The 17,131-nt window shown below is 51.8% G+C and overlaps 1 protein-coding gene across 2 annotated transcripts in view; it reads left to right on the top strand.

Moving 5' to 3' along the window:
• Window positions 1-6,523: 6,523 nt before the first annotated feature.
• The window catches only part of WDR62 (WD repeat domain 62), a 42,092-nt gene continuing 31,484 nt past the window's right edge, over window positions 6,524-17,131 (top strand). For both annotated transcript variants that reach the window (XM_075536596.1, XM_075536597.1), the window contains exons 1-5: window positions 6,524-7,064; window positions 9,597-9,688; window positions 11,904-11,966; window positions 16,071-16,128; window positions 16,333-16,503. In XM_075536596.1, coding sequence (XP_075392711.1) covers window positions 6,900-7,064; window positions 9,597-9,688; window positions 11,904-11,966; window positions 16,071-16,128; window positions 16,333-16,503 — 549 coding nt within the window. In that variant the 5' untranslated portion in view covers window positions 6,524-6,899. The remainder of the gene's footprint in view (window positions 7,065-9,596; window positions 9,689-11,903; window positions 11,967-16,070; window positions 16,129-16,332; window positions 16,504-17,131) is intronic.

Consider the following 17,131-nt stretch of genomic DNA (forward strand, 5'->3'; position numbering starts at 1 on the left):
ATATATAATTACATAATGTTTTGTGACTAATCACTATGCTGTAATTATGTTCAATTATGTTCAATTTGTAACAATGAAAATACATCCTGCATATCAGATATTTACATGATGATTCATAACAGTAGCAAAATGACAGTGATGAAGTAGCAACGAAAATAATTTGATGGCTGGGGGGTCACCACCACATGAGGAACTGTATGAAAGGGTCACAGCGTTAGGAAGGTTGAAAACCCCTGAAGTGGAGGGTCATTGAAAAAGAGGAAGACCTTTGACAAGAGGGATTGACAAACTGGCTGCCTCACTGGGCAGAGACAGAATAATTAGGAGGGTGGCTCTGGACTGAGTAGTGTTTTGTTCTGTTGCAGATAGGGGCACATTTGCATAATAAAGACACTGGGCTATACACACCAGGAAACCAACTAAAGAAGTTACCAATGACAACTCTGAGAAGTGCTGAGGCACTCAGAGAGCAGAACCTCAAGGCACAGGGCCAGAGGGTCTATTCTGAGGGCTGCAGTCACTGCAGCCTCTGTCTGGAATCCAAATGCTCCCATCAGCCCGGTTCTTTCGGAGTCCCTTACAGCAGCACTCCCCACCACCCCCTTCCTGGCAGGGATTGCCAAATGACTATTCAATCGGCTATAATGGAGACACAATGTGCCCTGCTAAAAGACTAGCCGTTCAGGTCTCTTTTGCAGCTACGTGGGACCATGGTACTCAGTTTTCTGGTCAATGAACGCTTTGGGGACAGGAGGGACACCCAAGGATGATGCTATAAGTAGGTGGGGGTTCTCAAATGGAATCACAGCAGCCCAACGGGCAAAGTATCACATAAACCTCTTACAAATTTGTTCCTGTTTTTACCCCTATTTGTCCCTCTTGTTGGCGATACTTCTGAAGTGAATACGCCTCTTTAGGAGATGCTGGGTGGTCAAGTGGTTCGTGTGTTTGGTTGCCAACTGAAGGGTTGGTAGTTGAGTCTACCCAAAGGTTCTCTCAGAAAGGAGACCTGGTAATATTCAAGAAAAAAATTAATTCAACTGGCTTAATTTTGATTTAACCCTCATTAAAAAACCCACCTTTCCCCCCCTTTTGTAGAATATTTTAGTTTGGTTCAAACTCTAACCCAAATCAAACTAGCTGCCATCAAGTCAATGCTGGCTCACAGTGACCCTACAAACCTTGTGGGTTTCTGAGACTGTAACACAACGGTTCTCAACCTGTGGGTCTTGACCCCTTTGGGGGTGGAATGACACTTTCACAGGGGTTACCAATTCGTAACAGTAGCAAAATTAGTTATGAAGTAGCAACAAAAATATTTTTTTTTCTTCTTTTACATTTTATTAGGGACTCATACAACTCTTATCACAATCCATACTTATACATACATGAATTGTATAAAGCACATCCATACATTCCCTGCCCCAATCATTCTCAAAGCATTTGCTCTCCACTTAAGGCCTTTGCATCAGGTCCTCTTTTTTTTCCCCTCCCTCCCCTTTCCCCCCTCCCTCATGTGCCCTTGGTAATTCATACATCGTTATTTTGTCATATCTTGCCCTATCTGGAGTCTCCCTTCCCCCCCTTCTCTGCTGTCCCTCTCCCAGGGAAGAGGTCACATGTGGATCCTTGTAATCAGTTCCCCCTTTCCAACCCACTCACCCTCCACTCTCCCAGCATCGTCCCTCACACCCTTGGTCCTGAAGGTATCATCCACCCTGGTTTCCCTGTACCTCCAGCCCTCATATGTACCAGTGTACAGCCTCTGCCCTATCCAGCCCTGCAAGGTAGAATTCGGATCATGGTAGTTGGGGGGAGGAAGCATCCAGGATCTGGGGGAAAGCTGTGTTCTTCATCAGTACTACCTCGCACCCTAATTAACCCATCTCCTCTCCTAAACCCCTCTATGAGGGGATCTCCATTAGCCGACACTTGGGCCTTGGGTCTCCACTCTGCACTTCCCCCTTCATTTAATATGGTGTGTATATATATATACACACACACATACATACATACACACACACATATATACATACGCACACTTATATCTTTTTTTTTTTTTTTTTGCATGATGCCTTATACCTGGTCCCTTGGCACCTCGTGATCGCACTGGCCGGTGTGCTTCTTCCATGTGGGCTTTTTTGCTTCTGAGCTAGATGGTCGCTTGTTCACCTTCAAGCCTTTAAGACCCCAGACAATATCTCTTTTGATAGCCGGGCACCATCAGCTTTCTTCACCACATTTGCTTATGCACCCATTTGTCTTCAGCGATCCTATCATGGAGGTGTGCAGTCAATGATATGATTTTTTGTTCTTTGATGCCTGGTAACTGATCCCTTCGGGACCACTCGATCACACAGGCTGGTGTGTTCTTCCATGTGGACTTTGTTGCTTCTGAGCTAGATGGCCGCTTGTTTATCTTCAAGCCTTTAAGACCCCAGTCACTATCTCTTTTGATAGCCGGGCACCATCAGCTTTCTTCACCACATTTACTTGCTCACCCACTTTGGCTCCAGCAGTTGTGTCGGGAGAGTGAGCATCATAGAGTTCCAATTTAATAAAAGAAGGTGTTCATGCATTGAGGGAGTGTTTGAGTAGAGGCCCAAGGTCCTTCCGCCGCCTTAATACTTAACCTATAAATATAGACACATAGATCTATTTCCCCATCCTCATATATATATATTTGCATGTACATGTCTTTGTCTAGACCTCCATGAATGCCCTTTGACTCCTAGCTCTTTCCTCCATCTCCCTTGACTTTCCTCCTGCCCTACTACCATGCTTTGTCGCCACCTGGGCTAGAGTATACCTCTTCTCTAAGCAACCTTACCCTTGATCATTTCCCACCAGGCCTGCCACTCCCCCCTCTCTACCATTTGGGGTCCCGTGTTTTTCCCTTGTCCCTGTGTTTGTTAACACCACTTCCTTACCCCCCCTACCCCCCCACCCCAAGTCCCCCCGGAACTGTCGGTCCCGTTGTTTTTCCTCCAGATAGTTCATCCAGCCTGTCCTATTCAGACAGACCTGTGGAGACACTAACATGCACGAAAACAAGACAGAGGAAAACAAAGCAACAGTATACAACCAGACAACAAAACAACAAAAACAAACCACTGCCAAAGAACAGAACAAAACAGTTCACAAGAGAAAAGCTTGCAGTTAGTTCAGGGATCGTTTGCTGGCCCTTAGAGGCGTTTTCCAGTCCAGTCTGTTGGGGCACCACGCCCTGGCCCCAAAGTCCACTTTCAGCATTCCCTGGGGACCATGCCACTCCATTCCCTTGCTGTTCAGCTGCACTCCACCAGTGATTTGCCTCGGTGTGGTGGGATCAGGTCAGGTGCAATTCCCACACTGTGTCTCCGGTGCAGTCCCCTGTATCGCCCTTAGTCACTGATTGGCATCATTTCTCATAGTGTGGCCAGCCATGTTGTTCTTTCTGTGGACTGGCTGCTCTACTCAGGAACATCATCCTCACGGCCTGGTGAGCCAGGCTGTGCTCCACTCTCTCCTCCTGCCCCTTCATCTGCTCCCGTGTGCTCTGATCAGATATGTTCATCTCCCGGAGCTGCAGAGTCAATGTCGTCCTTTGGAACAAATTCTTTTTGGGGGAGGAGCAGGAATCCACTTAATTTATGGTGCTGGGGCCAGCCTCACAGACCTCTCCACTGGTTCCCTACTCCACGCCGGGATATTGCATTCACACCTTGCGGCACTGGGTTGAAGTCTGGTCCCACTTTCCCTGTGGAGATATAAACAATACCCTCCCCTTGGGTGGATTACAAAAATAATTTTTTGGTTGGGGGTTACCACAACATGAACTGTATTAAAGGGTGCAGGCATTAGGAAGGTTGAGAACCACTGCTAACACTTTACAGGAATAGAAAGCTTCCTCTTTCTCCCAGGAAGAGCTAGTGGTTTTGAACTGCTGACCTTGTGATTAGCAGTCCAACATGAAGTGGCATACACTGCTAGTTCTTAATTTCTTCCTTAATAACAGAAGACAAAATTTCTTTTTTCTTAAGTTGAAAAATAAAGCTTTTCATTTTTTATTATGAATTAGGTGAGTTTACATATCAGATCATTTTTGCATCCAACAATCAAAACCTATCAATCCTCCCCATGCCTTAATTCACACCTTCCCTTTGTTTCCTCATCTTCTCTTAGGATATTGTCCTCCCTTATACCTAGGTTCATACTTACCTGCCATCTACTCTCACTGCACCCCACCTGCCCACCCCCAACCCTCTGATAACCAACAAAGTTGGTTTCTTATTGTATGAAAACCTTTTTTAAACCCTTTTCTTAAAACATTTTTTGATATCAGTAATCCCATAAAATTTGTTCTTTTGTGATTGACGAATTTCACTCAGCAAAATGTCCTCCAAATCCATGTCATCAGGTGTTTCCATTTCCTTGCTATTCTTTAGTGCCGTGTAGTATAGTATTCCACTGTGTGTGTATACCAAAGTGTATTTTCCCATTATCCCACTGGTGGTTGCTTCTAGCTTGCTATTGTGAATAGTGCGACAACAGGGCTATACATACAACTGTTGTGTTGTGCTCCTTATTCCGTAGAGTATACACCAAGTAGCATGATTGCTGGGTCATATGGTACATCTATTCCCAATTGTTTGAGGAAGCGTCATACCACTTTCCACAGTGGGCAACCAGTTTAACGGTCCCACTAACAGTATATGAGAACAACTCTAAATTTCTTCCCAACTCATTGGTCGAGTTCGATTCACAGGCACCTTATAGGATAGGGTAGAACTGCCCCTGTGGGTCCCTAAAACTCTTCATCTTTTTTTTTGTTGTTGTTGGTTTTATTATTTTTTAATCATTTTACTAGGGGCTCACAAAACGCTTCATCTTAACGAGTAGAAAGCCTCATCTTTCTACCTCGTAAGGGCTGGCAGTTTCAAACTGCTGACCTTGCAGTTAGTAGCCAAACTCATAACCCAGGATGCCACCAGGGCTCCTTCAAAATTTAAAGAAGCCACTGCGTGGGGAAAGTTTTGTAAAGAGGACAGATTGGGTTTGGAAGTCGCCCATGTTGCTCTGCCTTCTTTCTCCTTGAAATGTGGGTATGAAGACTACAGGGTGCTGACTTGTGGAAGCTGCATGCTAAGGATGGAGCAGAAGACAGACAGAAGGAGCCTCATCCTGGATGATGGTGAAGCTGCCATGCCACCGCTGATCTGCCAACCTCTGTATTATTTATGAAGAACAAAATCAGCCTGATGGTAGAGCGTATTATTTTTAAAGTAGCCACTGCCCTTCCCCCTGTGAAGTGAAATGAAGTTGAGTGAAGGTGACCTGCGTCACTTCTGAATGTCAAATTTTCTAGAACCTACTACTGCCTCCTTCCTCTGCCTTTTCTTTGTATCTTCCCAGAAGACTAGCAACATTCTCAGAAAGGGCGGCTCCTTCAGCCTACATCGCCCATCAGTGGACAGTAGAGCCACAATGATCTGTAAAGACAAAGTGCGAGCGGAAAAATAAACTTTTGTTGTGGTAAGCCCTCTGAGATTTGGGGACAATTTGTTATTGCAGCTCAATTTTATTTTCTAAATTTTATTTTAAATTCTTCTTCTCTGTGAGGAAAGAGAAGAGGTAAAGCTAAGTCGTAAGGTTTCTAATCCGGAGAGCAAACGTTTTGAGAATGATGAGGGCAGTGAATGTACAGATGTGTTTTACACAATGGATGTATGTATGGATTGTGATAAGAGTTGTATGAGGCCCTAGTGATTTATAAAAATAAAAAGGTATCTACTCTGAGCATCTGGAAGGACAGAGTAAGCTATTAACCGAGATAAAGAAAGCTCTGGAAGGGTTCGGGGAGGCAGGATTAGGCGCTCATCTTTGGATGGCTTGTTTCAGATACCTGCGGGCTGCGCCTTAGCAGCGCCTGGACCACACGCACCGTGACTTACGTACGTACCCAGAGCGCTCGCCCCTTCATTATCTGGACCGCTGCTCTTCCACGCCTCTGCCCTTCCGCGTGTGCGGTACTGGCTACAGGGAACACCTTCTCTTCGTGAACCGCTACTTTTGCTTGGCACTCGCATGGGGCTCCAGGTGCATCGCTCGCGGTACTGAAGCTCAGCCCCGCCCCCGGGACCACGCCCCCGGCGAGCTTCACCGCGCACTAGCGCCCCCTAGCGGAGGCACTTCCCACGCCCAAGTGGCCGCGGCGGCCGAGGCGTTCGGGGCCGGCGGCACCTGGGCCCTGCACTCCCGCCCAGCTGGGGTTAGCGGCCACACTTGAGTCTTCCCTGGGGTCCCCGGATCCGCCCTGGGCCTCGTTAAGTGCGGGAATAGGGAGGAGGATGCCTGCGTACCAGGCGCCCCGGCACGTGCCCCCGCAGTCCGTGACGAGGTGAATGAGGAGGAAAGTCAATGCTGTATCTGCAAAGCGGCCTCCGCCGGGTCCTGACTTGCCTCACGTGTGAGGGCAGGGGCATCACGGCACTTCTGCGCTTGCGCCAACCGAATGCCTTGCCTTGCCAATCTCTTCCGGTTCTTACATCCACTTACATCCGGCTGGCTGTCCCGGGGCGATTGGGCGGCCGGAGTGGCTGCCCAAGGCGTTAGGACGAAGGTTATGGCCTTCCCTCGAAAATTGAAAAGATAAAAACACGAACGAGGAAAAGCACCACAGACGCGAGCGGGAAGGACGCAGGCACTGAGGCTCCACCTTCCTGGAGACGCCACCCCGCCCCCTGCCCCTCATTGGTCAGAAGCGCCCCCGGGCAGCCCTGCGATTGGCCAGCCCGGCGGCCCGCTGTATCCAATGAGTGGAGGCGCCGGCTTTCCCGCGGCCGTTTGCTGTTCCAGTGGGTCGCGGCGGCGACTGCGGCAGTTGAGGGGTGCAACGGGCGCCCGGTCCGGGTGCGGCAATGGCGGCCTTGGGCACCGGAGGCTACGCGGCCGAGAAACTGTCATCTGCCACGGCGGGGATTCCGGCGCGAAGGGGCCAGTCCTCTCCGCCCCCCGCCCCACCGCTCTGCCTTCGGCGGCGGACGCGGCTCACGGGGGCGCCGGAGGACACCGTGCAGAGCCGGGTGAGAAGCTAACCGCCCTCCGCACCCCAGTTCCAGGACCTCCCCCCGTCCCCCGGTGTCGCGGGCTCCTCCCCTCCAGCTGCTTCCCGGCCCCGCCTTGTTTCCTAGGTCCCGCCCACTTTCCTTTTCGAAGCTGGTCCGTCATTCCTGGGCCCGCCTCAACCCCAGAGCCCACCCCTTCGCAGAGTGTTCCCCACGGAACAGTTACCGCTGAGAATCTTTTTCCCCTCCAGCGCCCCCCACTCACCTTTAGAAGTTTTCTCCCTTTGCACTGTTGTGGGCCTCACCCTGCTGAATCTTTAGGAGCCAGAGTTCAGGAGCACTGGTGGCGCGGCTGGTTAAGCCCAGGGCTGCCAACCAGGAGTTGGCAGTTCAAACCCACCACGGGTTGGGTGCAAACAGGAAGCACGGGGAGAAAGTGATGGGTGCGTGGCGTTACATTGTGGGGATGCAGTCCATGACACGAAATATACAATGTGTATGAATTGTTCTGTGTTCCTATCAGCCCCTTCCTGCTGTATGTAATCTAACTGCTGAATGTAGCCCCACCTCACTTGTACCCACAGAGCCCCGGCCAGTGGCCCCTCTAGCCCGAGCTGGTTGTTGCACCTGGCTCTCACTAAGGCCCTGCCACTCTGCCCATCTTCTTTCTGTCTCCCTGAGGCTCTAAGCATCTCTTTGCTTCCTGGCCTTTGTGTTGGGGGGAGTCCTCTGCCTGGGCTTTTTGCCACCGTCCACTTGACTGGTTTGTTCTCATTCTTCCAGGATCAGCCTGATATCCCTCTGCTGAGAAGCTGTCTCCTAGCTAAAGCAGGCACCCTCCTTAATCTCTCATCCATCGCCTTGCTCTTCACCGCCCTTACCATGTTGTTGTTGTTATAGTTGTTAGGTACCATCGAGTCAGTTCGAGTTCATGGTGACCTGACATACTACAGCACGAAACACGGTTTAGTCCTAGGCCGGCTTCACGGTGGTTGTGCTTGAGTCCATTGTGCAGCCCCTGTGTCCATCCATCTTTCAGGGTCTTCCTCTTCTTAACTACCCCTCTACTTTCCCGAGCGTGCCGGCGTTCTCCAGAGACTGCTCTCTCGGAAGTTCCTGAAAATACCTTGTGAGCTCTTACACTACCTGCCTGGAAATGGAGGGGACTAGCGAGAGCAGACCTCCAGCCCCAGACTGCCTGGGCTTGCTCTCTAAGTCTGTCCTGCCTGTCAAGTTGTGCACTTCCCGCTTCCTGCAGTTCTACCTGTGCACAGCGAGGATCGTGCTGTGCACTCTGTCTCCTAGGGCCTTTGCAAGGATTCGATGAGCTCGCAGGGCCTGGCACGTGGCAATTACTCTATTGGCATCCCTGTCTGCTGCTGCTGTCAGTGTGTATTTTGAATCATAGAGGTTCAATTCTTTTTCTTGTCTGGGTACACGGAGTCTCTCTGGGTTGCAAAAGATGGCATCTAAAAATGACCCAGTCACTAAAGTGATCAATCAGTCCTGCAATGGGGGTGGGGGGGGGGCGGGGGGAGGACCCTACTGCCAGGCTGCCTGATTAGTCTCCCTGGGGCTAAAGTTACCCCTCCAGCTGCTATTTCAGTTGAGGATGGAATAATGATAGTGGCTGAATTGAGGGCTTATTGGGAGCAGTGGGTCAGTTAATACAGCTATATGTACTTTAGCAGTCCTTTGGCCCTGCTGGTGGTCTTTCATCTTGCTCGCTTCCTCAATCAATGCTCATGGACGCAGCAGTCAGGAAATCAAAGGGCGGCTTGCACTGGGTCAGTCTGCTGCAGAAGACCTCTACAGAGTGTTGAAAAGCAGGGAGGTTACTTTGAGAACTAAGGCGCTCCTGCCCGCAACCATGGTATTTTCAATCACCTCATACGCATGTGAAAGTCGGACACTGAATCAGGAAGGCCGAAGAAGACTCCATGTGTTTGAATTAATGGTGCTGGTGAAGACTATTGGAAGCGCCACGGACTGCCAAAAGACCAAGTCTGTCATGGAAGAAGTCCGGCCACAATGTTTCCTAGAGGCAAGGGTGGCGGGACTTCTTCCCAGAAGAATGCCATAGTGGGGAGGGAGGGGCATTTATTGTCAGGATTGGTAAAAAGGTTGAAGAGTAAGGCACGTGGCAACTGCCAACCTTTCCCCCAATTCTGACGCCAGCTGCCCCTCCACAGTGTGCTCGGGACTTGGCCTTGGGCTGCCGAGAGTGGCGGTTTTCGGCCCACTCATAAAGCCAGAGGAGATCAGATGCCATGCCCCACACCATTGCTACATGCTCACCTGACCTGTATTTTAAACATTTGTCTTTTTTACTTTGTGTCTTCCGCTCAACCCTATCAGAATGGAAGCTTCCGGAGGACAGGGATTTGGTCCATCTTCCTTCCCACTCTGTTGGTGTGTTGTTGTCAAAGGAATCTGGAGGAGCAACCCTTGTTCCTGGGAGCATGACCCCTGAAGCTTGGCCAGACTCTGTTGAACCCGGGAACTGAACTGCTAGGACCGAATGCTTCTGACCTGGCCTTTTCTCCACAGGTGTCACTCGAGAAGGTGCTTGGCATCACAGCCCAGAACAGCAGCGGCCTAACCTGTGACCCTGGCACTGGCCATGTGGCCTACCTGGCAGGGTGAGCGAATGGGCACCCCTCCCCTTCTAGTAACTGCTGGGGAATGTGGACTCAGGCCTAATCTCTCTGGGCACCGTCTTCCCTATCTGCTGCCCACTTCTGAGGTCTGAGGAGAGAAGCCCCCAGGCCCATCAGTGTCTGGAACAGTACTTGGCACATACGGAGGGCTAGGAAGTCCTTAATGGTGACCGCAGGTGGGAGATCGCAGTGGTTTGGGGAAAGACAGGTGGTTTAGACCCAAGCTGTGGTGTCTGGGAGCCTGAATCCAGGTCCCAGCCCTGCCACACATGCGGCTGTCTCTGTACGCGAAGCTGGTGAAGCCCTGTCTTGGTGATTGCAAGAAGGCAGGCGCCCCTACAGCATGTCCGCCTGGCATGCTGTGTTAGCCTGGCATTCGCTGAAGGGGCTCCCTGCTGGCCCATAGCCATTCTCATTGACCAGTGTCTGTCTGGGAGCAGTCCAGCATAGAGGACCCTGCTCTGCCCCTGACCTGCTTAGTGACCCTGGCCAGAGGACTTCCTCTCCCGGCCTTCAGTTCCTTCCTCTCTAAAATGGCCTGAGGAGGCCAGCCTCACCTGGCAGTTGTGAAGGTTTAAGAACATAAGCTTTATTAACCCAGGGCCCAGTAGACTAGTGACCACCAAGAAGCACACCCACTCCTCACTGGGTGACATGGTTAGGTCCCAAAGGCCAGGTCGTTGTGAGGAGGAGGAAGGCACGGAGGTGCCTGGGCCCTCAGATCATAAGGCCCTGGGTTTGGCCCTGGGTCATAAGGCCCTGCTGCTAGGGCTGGCACTTGAGTGGACCCCGGGCCTGGCAGCTGCACCAGAGGCCCAGTTGGTGACCTTGGGGGAGACCAGAAGTTAATGTTATTAGTGAGGCTGCCTTCTGCTGCAGCCCCCAGGCCCTGATTTCCCCCAAGGCTCTTTCTGCTGTAGGACTTGATCCATCCAGGCAGCTTTTTCAGTAGAGGGGAGGATCAGCAGCCACCTCTCCTGTCCCCGCCTCCTCCTGAGCCCCTCTGTCCGCTTCTCAGTCATTCTTTCACACGGTGGGCTGCCCCTGTGGCTCTGGCAGGTGGGTGGGTGGGGTGGCAAGAGGCCTGAACCTGAGCCTGATGGACAATGGGGCCAGGATTTGGATGGGGGAAGAAACCCAGATGAAGGCGCAGAGTTGTCAGGTAGTGGATTCTCTGCTAGAACATGAATGTGAAACGTCAGGTAACAAGATGGTTAAGTGAGGAGTGGGTGTATTGGTTTCTCCTTTTTAAAATTATTATTATTTTTTATTTAAAAAAATTTTTTTGTTTCTCCTTAAAAATATCATTCAATGGTATTGGGTAACAGGCACCAGAAGACCCAAAACAAACAAAAAAACAAAAACATTTATTGAGAATGAGGGGGTCAGAGCAGAGACCCAAATCCATCTGTAGACAGTGGGACATCCCCTCACAGAAGGGTCACAAACAAGGGATGAGTTACGAGTCCACCAGGGTGCAGTATAGCCCTGATGAAACACAATATTCCTCTGGTTTCTTGAGGCTTCCTCACCCCCCACTATCATGTCCCCAGTCCTGCCTTCCACTGTAGGCTATACCGGAGCATGTGCACAAGTACAGATAGGGATAAGAGCTGGAGACAAATGGAGTCCAGGAACAGGAATGGGAGTAGCAATACCAGGAGGGTAGGGAGAAGGTGAGGAAAGGAGGGGAGGAAGGGGGAACCGATCGCAATGATCAACACATAACCACCATCACACCCCCCCCAGGGGGACGAACTACAGAAACCAGGGGATAGGAAGACAGTGGTTGGTGTAAGGTGAAAATAATCATTTATAGTTTATCAAAGGGTCATGAGGATGGGGGGCGGGGAGGAACTGCTCAGGGCTCAATAGAAAGTAAATGTTTAGAAAATAAAGATGGCAACATATATACAAATATGGTTGATACAATTGATGTATGGGTTATTATAAGAGCTATAAGAACCCCAGTTGAAGTGATCTTTTAATAAATATATATAATCATTTTAAAAAAAGAGTGTAATCCTATTGATCAGTGTCCTGGAATCTTTAGTGTGAACACTGGAAGCAACAGAGAGAGAAGCTTGTGTTGAGAGGAAGCTTTTTCTGTGTGCGGGCTCTGCTGCAGGGACCAGAAGCCTCCCCTGACCCCCGCGTGCTGCCCCAAATTTGGGCTCACTTTGCTCTTTCTTGACAGCTGTGTGGTGGTGGTTTTGGACCCCAAGGAGAACAAGCAGCAGCACATCTTTAATACTGCCAGGTAGGCTGGGGCCTGGGCAGGGATCAGGGTGGGCCGGGGCCCCATACACCTCCTTCCCCACCTAGCCTAGAGGGCTCTGGCTTCATGGCTCAGTCACGCAACTCACCCGCCATTCAGTGATGTTTCCCAGAGCCTGTTTTGTGTCAGGTCCTCCTTTGGGTGGTGAGGGCACCACAGTGGACACGGGACCAGAGTTCCTGCTCTCCTAAAACTGACCAAGGGGGAGGCAGATGGCAAACCAGTAGGCAGGTTACTAGCTGTGGAGGAAACAATGGGGTTGTGTCAGGGCGGCTCTGTGGACTGAGGGTGAGGAGAAAGCCCTGTCAGGTCCCAGGTTTGGTCAGATCCATCGGCAGATGTGGGCAACAGCAAGGGCAAAGGCCCTGTGGTGGTGAGGGACTTTGAGTGGCTTAAGGAATGGCCGAGGATTTGTGTTCCTGCAATAGGAGAGCAGGACCCAGGGATGAGGCTGGTCCCCCTTGGACCTTAGGGGCTGCAGAGGGAGTTGGGGAGCACACAGTTCAAAGCCAAGCCCCTAGAGGGCGTGCCGGCCCAGCCATGTGCTCTCCACGCCCCACAGCTCCCGCCTCCGAAGCTGGTTCTTTCTCATGTGCTGTGCTTCCTAGTGGATGACATTCAGTCCGTCACCCTCCTCCAGCGTGAGCTCTTTGAGGGCGGGGGACTTCAGTGTCCAGCATCCTGATGGCACTTCCGGTTTCCTAAATGAAGGCGTGGAAAGGGTTTTTAAAGGCCAGCTGCAGCTACTTGCCTTTTGGTAAGAGTACAGCTCAGAGGAGCAGCAAGGAGGCAAGAAGTTGGTGGGCACCAGGCCAGCTGCCCTGCATTTGCTGGAGGATCAGGCACAGCTGTGGAGCCAGCCTCTGTTGCCCAATCCAGAGCCCCTCGCAGTCTCCCAGGTGACTGCGGAAGGCCCTTGGCTGGGAAGGCCGCCTTGACATGGATCGGTCCCTGTGTCACCTGGGGTGTGGTCCCCAGAGGATGCCGACCATCCAACCTCAGGAGGCACTCCATCTCCTTGGCGTAACTCAGGCCCAGCCCCCACAATCCCTGTTCTCCAGGCGGACAGAGAAGGCGTGGGTTTTCATGGTTACTAAGATGTCACAGGAAGGGGCCAGAGGCCCTCTTACAAGGGGCTTCCGGGCCCTTGGCTCCTGTGGAGTCCAGCCTGGTGTGAAGGCCGAGCCAGTTTCTAGTCCCGTCCCAAGCATTTCTTAATGGTGAAACCAGCCAAGACCCTTCTCCCTTGCTGTGGCCTCTTCTGACATGTAGTAGCTACCTTCCGTGATGAGAATGTCCTTCACCCACGTGCAAACTAGAGGCCCACACACTGTGGTGTGGCCAGCACAGTGTGTTTATTTTTTTAATTTAATTTTATTATTTTTTTTTTTACTTAAAAAAATCATTTTATTGGGGGTGCATATAGTTCTTTTTTTTTAACATTTTATTAGGGGCTCATACAACTCTTATCACAATCCATACATATACATACATCAATTGTATAAAGCACATCCATACATTCTTTGCTCTAATCATTTTCCAAGCATTTGCTCTCCCCTTAAGCCCTTTGCATCTGGTCCTCTTTTTTACCCCCCTCCCTCCCCTCTCCCCGCACAGTGTGTTTTTTAAAGGTAGGAACTAGTCGACAATCGTGAACTCTTCCCCCCCTCCCCTCCACAAAGATCCCGATGCCACTCTTATTTTGGAAAATGAGAGACCTCGCCGCTGGGGCCTGCAAACCCCTGTGGCCTCCATGGGCTGGAGCTTGGTGGCATTTTTCAGAGCCCCTCTTGTCCCGTGGCCTCCTGATGATGCCTGTAGGCTGTGGGTTGGCACTAACCCTGACCTCTGAGGTAGCCTTCCTGGGCCCATCTTAAGAGGTGGTGCGACCCAAGAGGGGGTTGTCACCCTGGCTCCACGTCAGTCACCTGACCCTTTGGCCTCACTGCCAGGAAAGGCGGAGTCAGTTGGTTCAGGTGAGGCTGGAGCATGGTCACTTAAAAGACGTGTTTTATATTGACATGATTTCAAGTTTACAAGCGCAGTACAAATGACGCCTATGTACTTTTCGCCCACTTTGCCCAAATGTATTTGAGCACATTTGCCTTCTCATCTTTAAAGATTCATTTTCTTCCTAACTCCTTGAGAATAAGCTACACACTTCGTACCCCTTTACCGCCAAGCACAGAACGTGCAGCAAAGCCCCCCAGGTAACCAGCCGCATCTGGAGAGCCACAGGGCAGGGAGGAAGCACCCTCTCTGCACAGTGCCTCCCAGGTAACACTGGGGGAAGGAGGGCCGAGAGGATGTGTGCTGTAGGCAGCACCCCCACTCTCCCCCACACCAGCTGCAGGGAGGAGCAAGGGGAAGCCCTGGGAAGTTCCATGATGACACATGTTCTAGAGTTCGTCAGTGACTCACCCGGAGTCTAATTTACTCCCTCGGGAGAGCAGGCAGGAGAGTGGGGAGCGAGGGATGCCCAGTGTCTGTGAAGGGTGGCTTGCTGCCACAAACAGGGCCACCTAGCCAAGAGGGGCTGCGGTCCTGCCGCCCCAGTGCATGTCAGAGACACACATTCTGGTTGTCTGCTAGCTCCCAGTCCCCTGGAGCGGTTCACTGCTCAGCCCCGTGATGAGCCCTCCCAGGGTGGGGGGTGGAGGCGTGTCTGCCACAGCCCTTCTGTCAGTACCACCTCCTTTGTTAAGCCCACTCTGTCCCCTTTGCGGGAGCCCTCAAATTTCTCAGGGATCCAGAGATTTCTTAAGGCTGCCAGTCCTGCACAGGGAGAGGGAAGGAGGGCCCTGTTGTGAGAAAGAAGTCACCAGGCTGGTCCATGTTCAGCAAGAGTCAGGTAGTTTCTAAGTGACCAGGGCACCAATTGATGTTAGGACAACCCCCAGAGCTCAGGCACCTGCGCTGTGGAACATGGGAGCTGGATGAATGAAGAAGAGGTGGGTGGGAGGAAACTCTTAGGTGATGTTCTGGGAAAATTGTTAACCCCATGATGGACTGGATGAGGGGGCTTTCGAATTAGGGCAGCGGTTCTCAGCCTGTGGGTTGCGACCCCTTTGGAGGTCAAATGACCCTTTCACAGGGGTCGCTTAAGACCATTGGAAAACACCTCTTTTCGATGGTCTTAGGAACTGAGATACCACTCCTTTACCCGTCTCCAGGCAGGGTCTGCCCATATGCAGATCTGCCCACCTACGAGGACCCAAGTACCCAGTCTGAAGACTTACCCATGCTACACCATGCTTCAAGACAACATTTCATTTACTGGGAAATGAAACTTATTATTCATTAGAAATAAATATTTCACAATATATAATTACATATTGTTTTGTGATTAATCACTATGCTTTATGTTTATGTTCAATTTGTAACAATGACAATACGCCCTACATATCAGATATTTACATTATGGTTCATAACAGCAAAATGACAGTGACGAAGTAGCAATGGACATAATGTTAGGGTTGGGGTCACCGCAGCATGAGGAGCTGTGTGAGAGGGTCGCGGCCTGAGGAAGGTGGGGAAGCGCTGCACTGGGGGATAACATGCTTGCAGAGGGCTCTTAAGTTACCACCTACCTCCCCCTTGGCCGGACTGGTCTTGGCTTGCCTGCCCGATTTTGCAAAATGGAACCATAAAGGCCTCTCTCTCACTAAAGTGAGTACAGATTGGATACTTGAGTGTTTGTCCGTCGGTTCAAACCCTGTGATGGGCCCTTGGTAAATTCATGTGGGACAAGGCCGCTGGTTTTCCCTCAAGAGAGACCCATCGGGGCACAGCCAGAGATTAGGGGTTTATGCTGATCTGCCAGTTACCAAGAGGAGCCAATACGCTGTCTGGGTTTCGGCAGCGTTTCTCACACTGTACACCTTGGGGGGACCAGCGAAAGGCTGCAGGGAGCCCATTGTGCCCAGGGCTGGGCACATGGCCTCTGTGGGCCCCCCTCAAATCATGTTCTCCCAGCCTTGTCTGAGGGGTGATGTGGGGGTATGGCAGAGTGCTGGGCCTGGCCTGGCAAGGTCTGGCAGCCCACCCTTAGCAGAAACAGTGACCTGCCCTTCCCCTTGTCCCCAGGAAGTCTCTGAGCGCATTGGCATTCTCACCTGATGGCAAGTACATAGTGACGGGGGAGGTGAGTCCACAGGCCCGACTGAGTGTGGGAGGAAGGGCCCCCAGCAGGCCGGGGGGTGGGGGGGTCCCTGAAATAGCTCCTTCCTCAGCCAGAGAGCTCCCTCGGCAGATGGGGAAGAGAGCTACCCTGCCGAGCCAAAGCCCATGACCCTTGCCAGCCCCTCCTGCCACGGAGCCCCCAGCAGTAATGACCTGCCTTTCCCAGAATGGGCACCGGCCCGCTGTGCGCATCTGGGATGTGGACGAGAAGAGCCAGGTGGCAGAGATGCTGGGCCACAAGTATGGCGTCGCCTGTGTGTCCTTCTCGCCCAACATGAAGCACATCGTGTCCATGGGCTACCAGCATGACATGGTGCTCAATGTCTGGGACTGGAAGGTGAGGGGCGGCAGGCTGGCGGGCGGGCCTGCAGCCAGTCATATCTGGACGACCCTGGGTCGGGGGCTTGGAGGAGTAAATGAGATGCTGGGTTAAAGTGCTCGTTCATCTGGCGCCCATGCTACGTGCAGATCCGTCTGAGGTGCGTGTCACTGGGCACGGCACAAGTTCTCAGCCAGTGGAATGGTTGCGTTATGGACTTGGACGTGGGCAAGTGGACCTGTTTTTTCATCTGGAAATCGCGAGGAATCCACGAGTTTGGGGCTAGCTGGGGGAGGGTGTCGAGTGCACAGAAGTGGCGTCATGTCCTGGCTCTGCTTTGAACTATGTGACCATGAGACTGTCATGTGCCCTCTGCGCTCTCCCTCCGTCATAGACTCAGGGAGTCACTGCGGGACCCTGGGAAGGGTCCACCCCAGGAGACCCCTGGACATCCAGCTGCATGTATGGCAGCTGCGGCCCGGTGGTGTCCTCAGCCCCCTGGGGGCCGTGCAGTGCTTGGGCTCTCGGGGAAAGCTCCGGAGTTCACTTTCCCGTGGACCCCCTCTAAGCCTCCGCCTCCTTCCCTGCCACTGTGGGTAATAGGAGTCCCTAACGCAGCTTCCCGGAGGGCGCAGGGCAGCAGCTT

Source organism: Tenrec ecaudatus, chromosome 18 (assembly GCF_050624435.1).
Source record: "Tenrec ecaudatus isolate mTenEca1 chromosome 18, mTenEca1.hap1, whole genome shotgun sequence".
Lineage (NCBI taxonomy): Eukaryota > Metazoa > Chordata > Mammalia > Afrosoricida > Tenrecidae > Tenrec > Tenrec ecaudatus.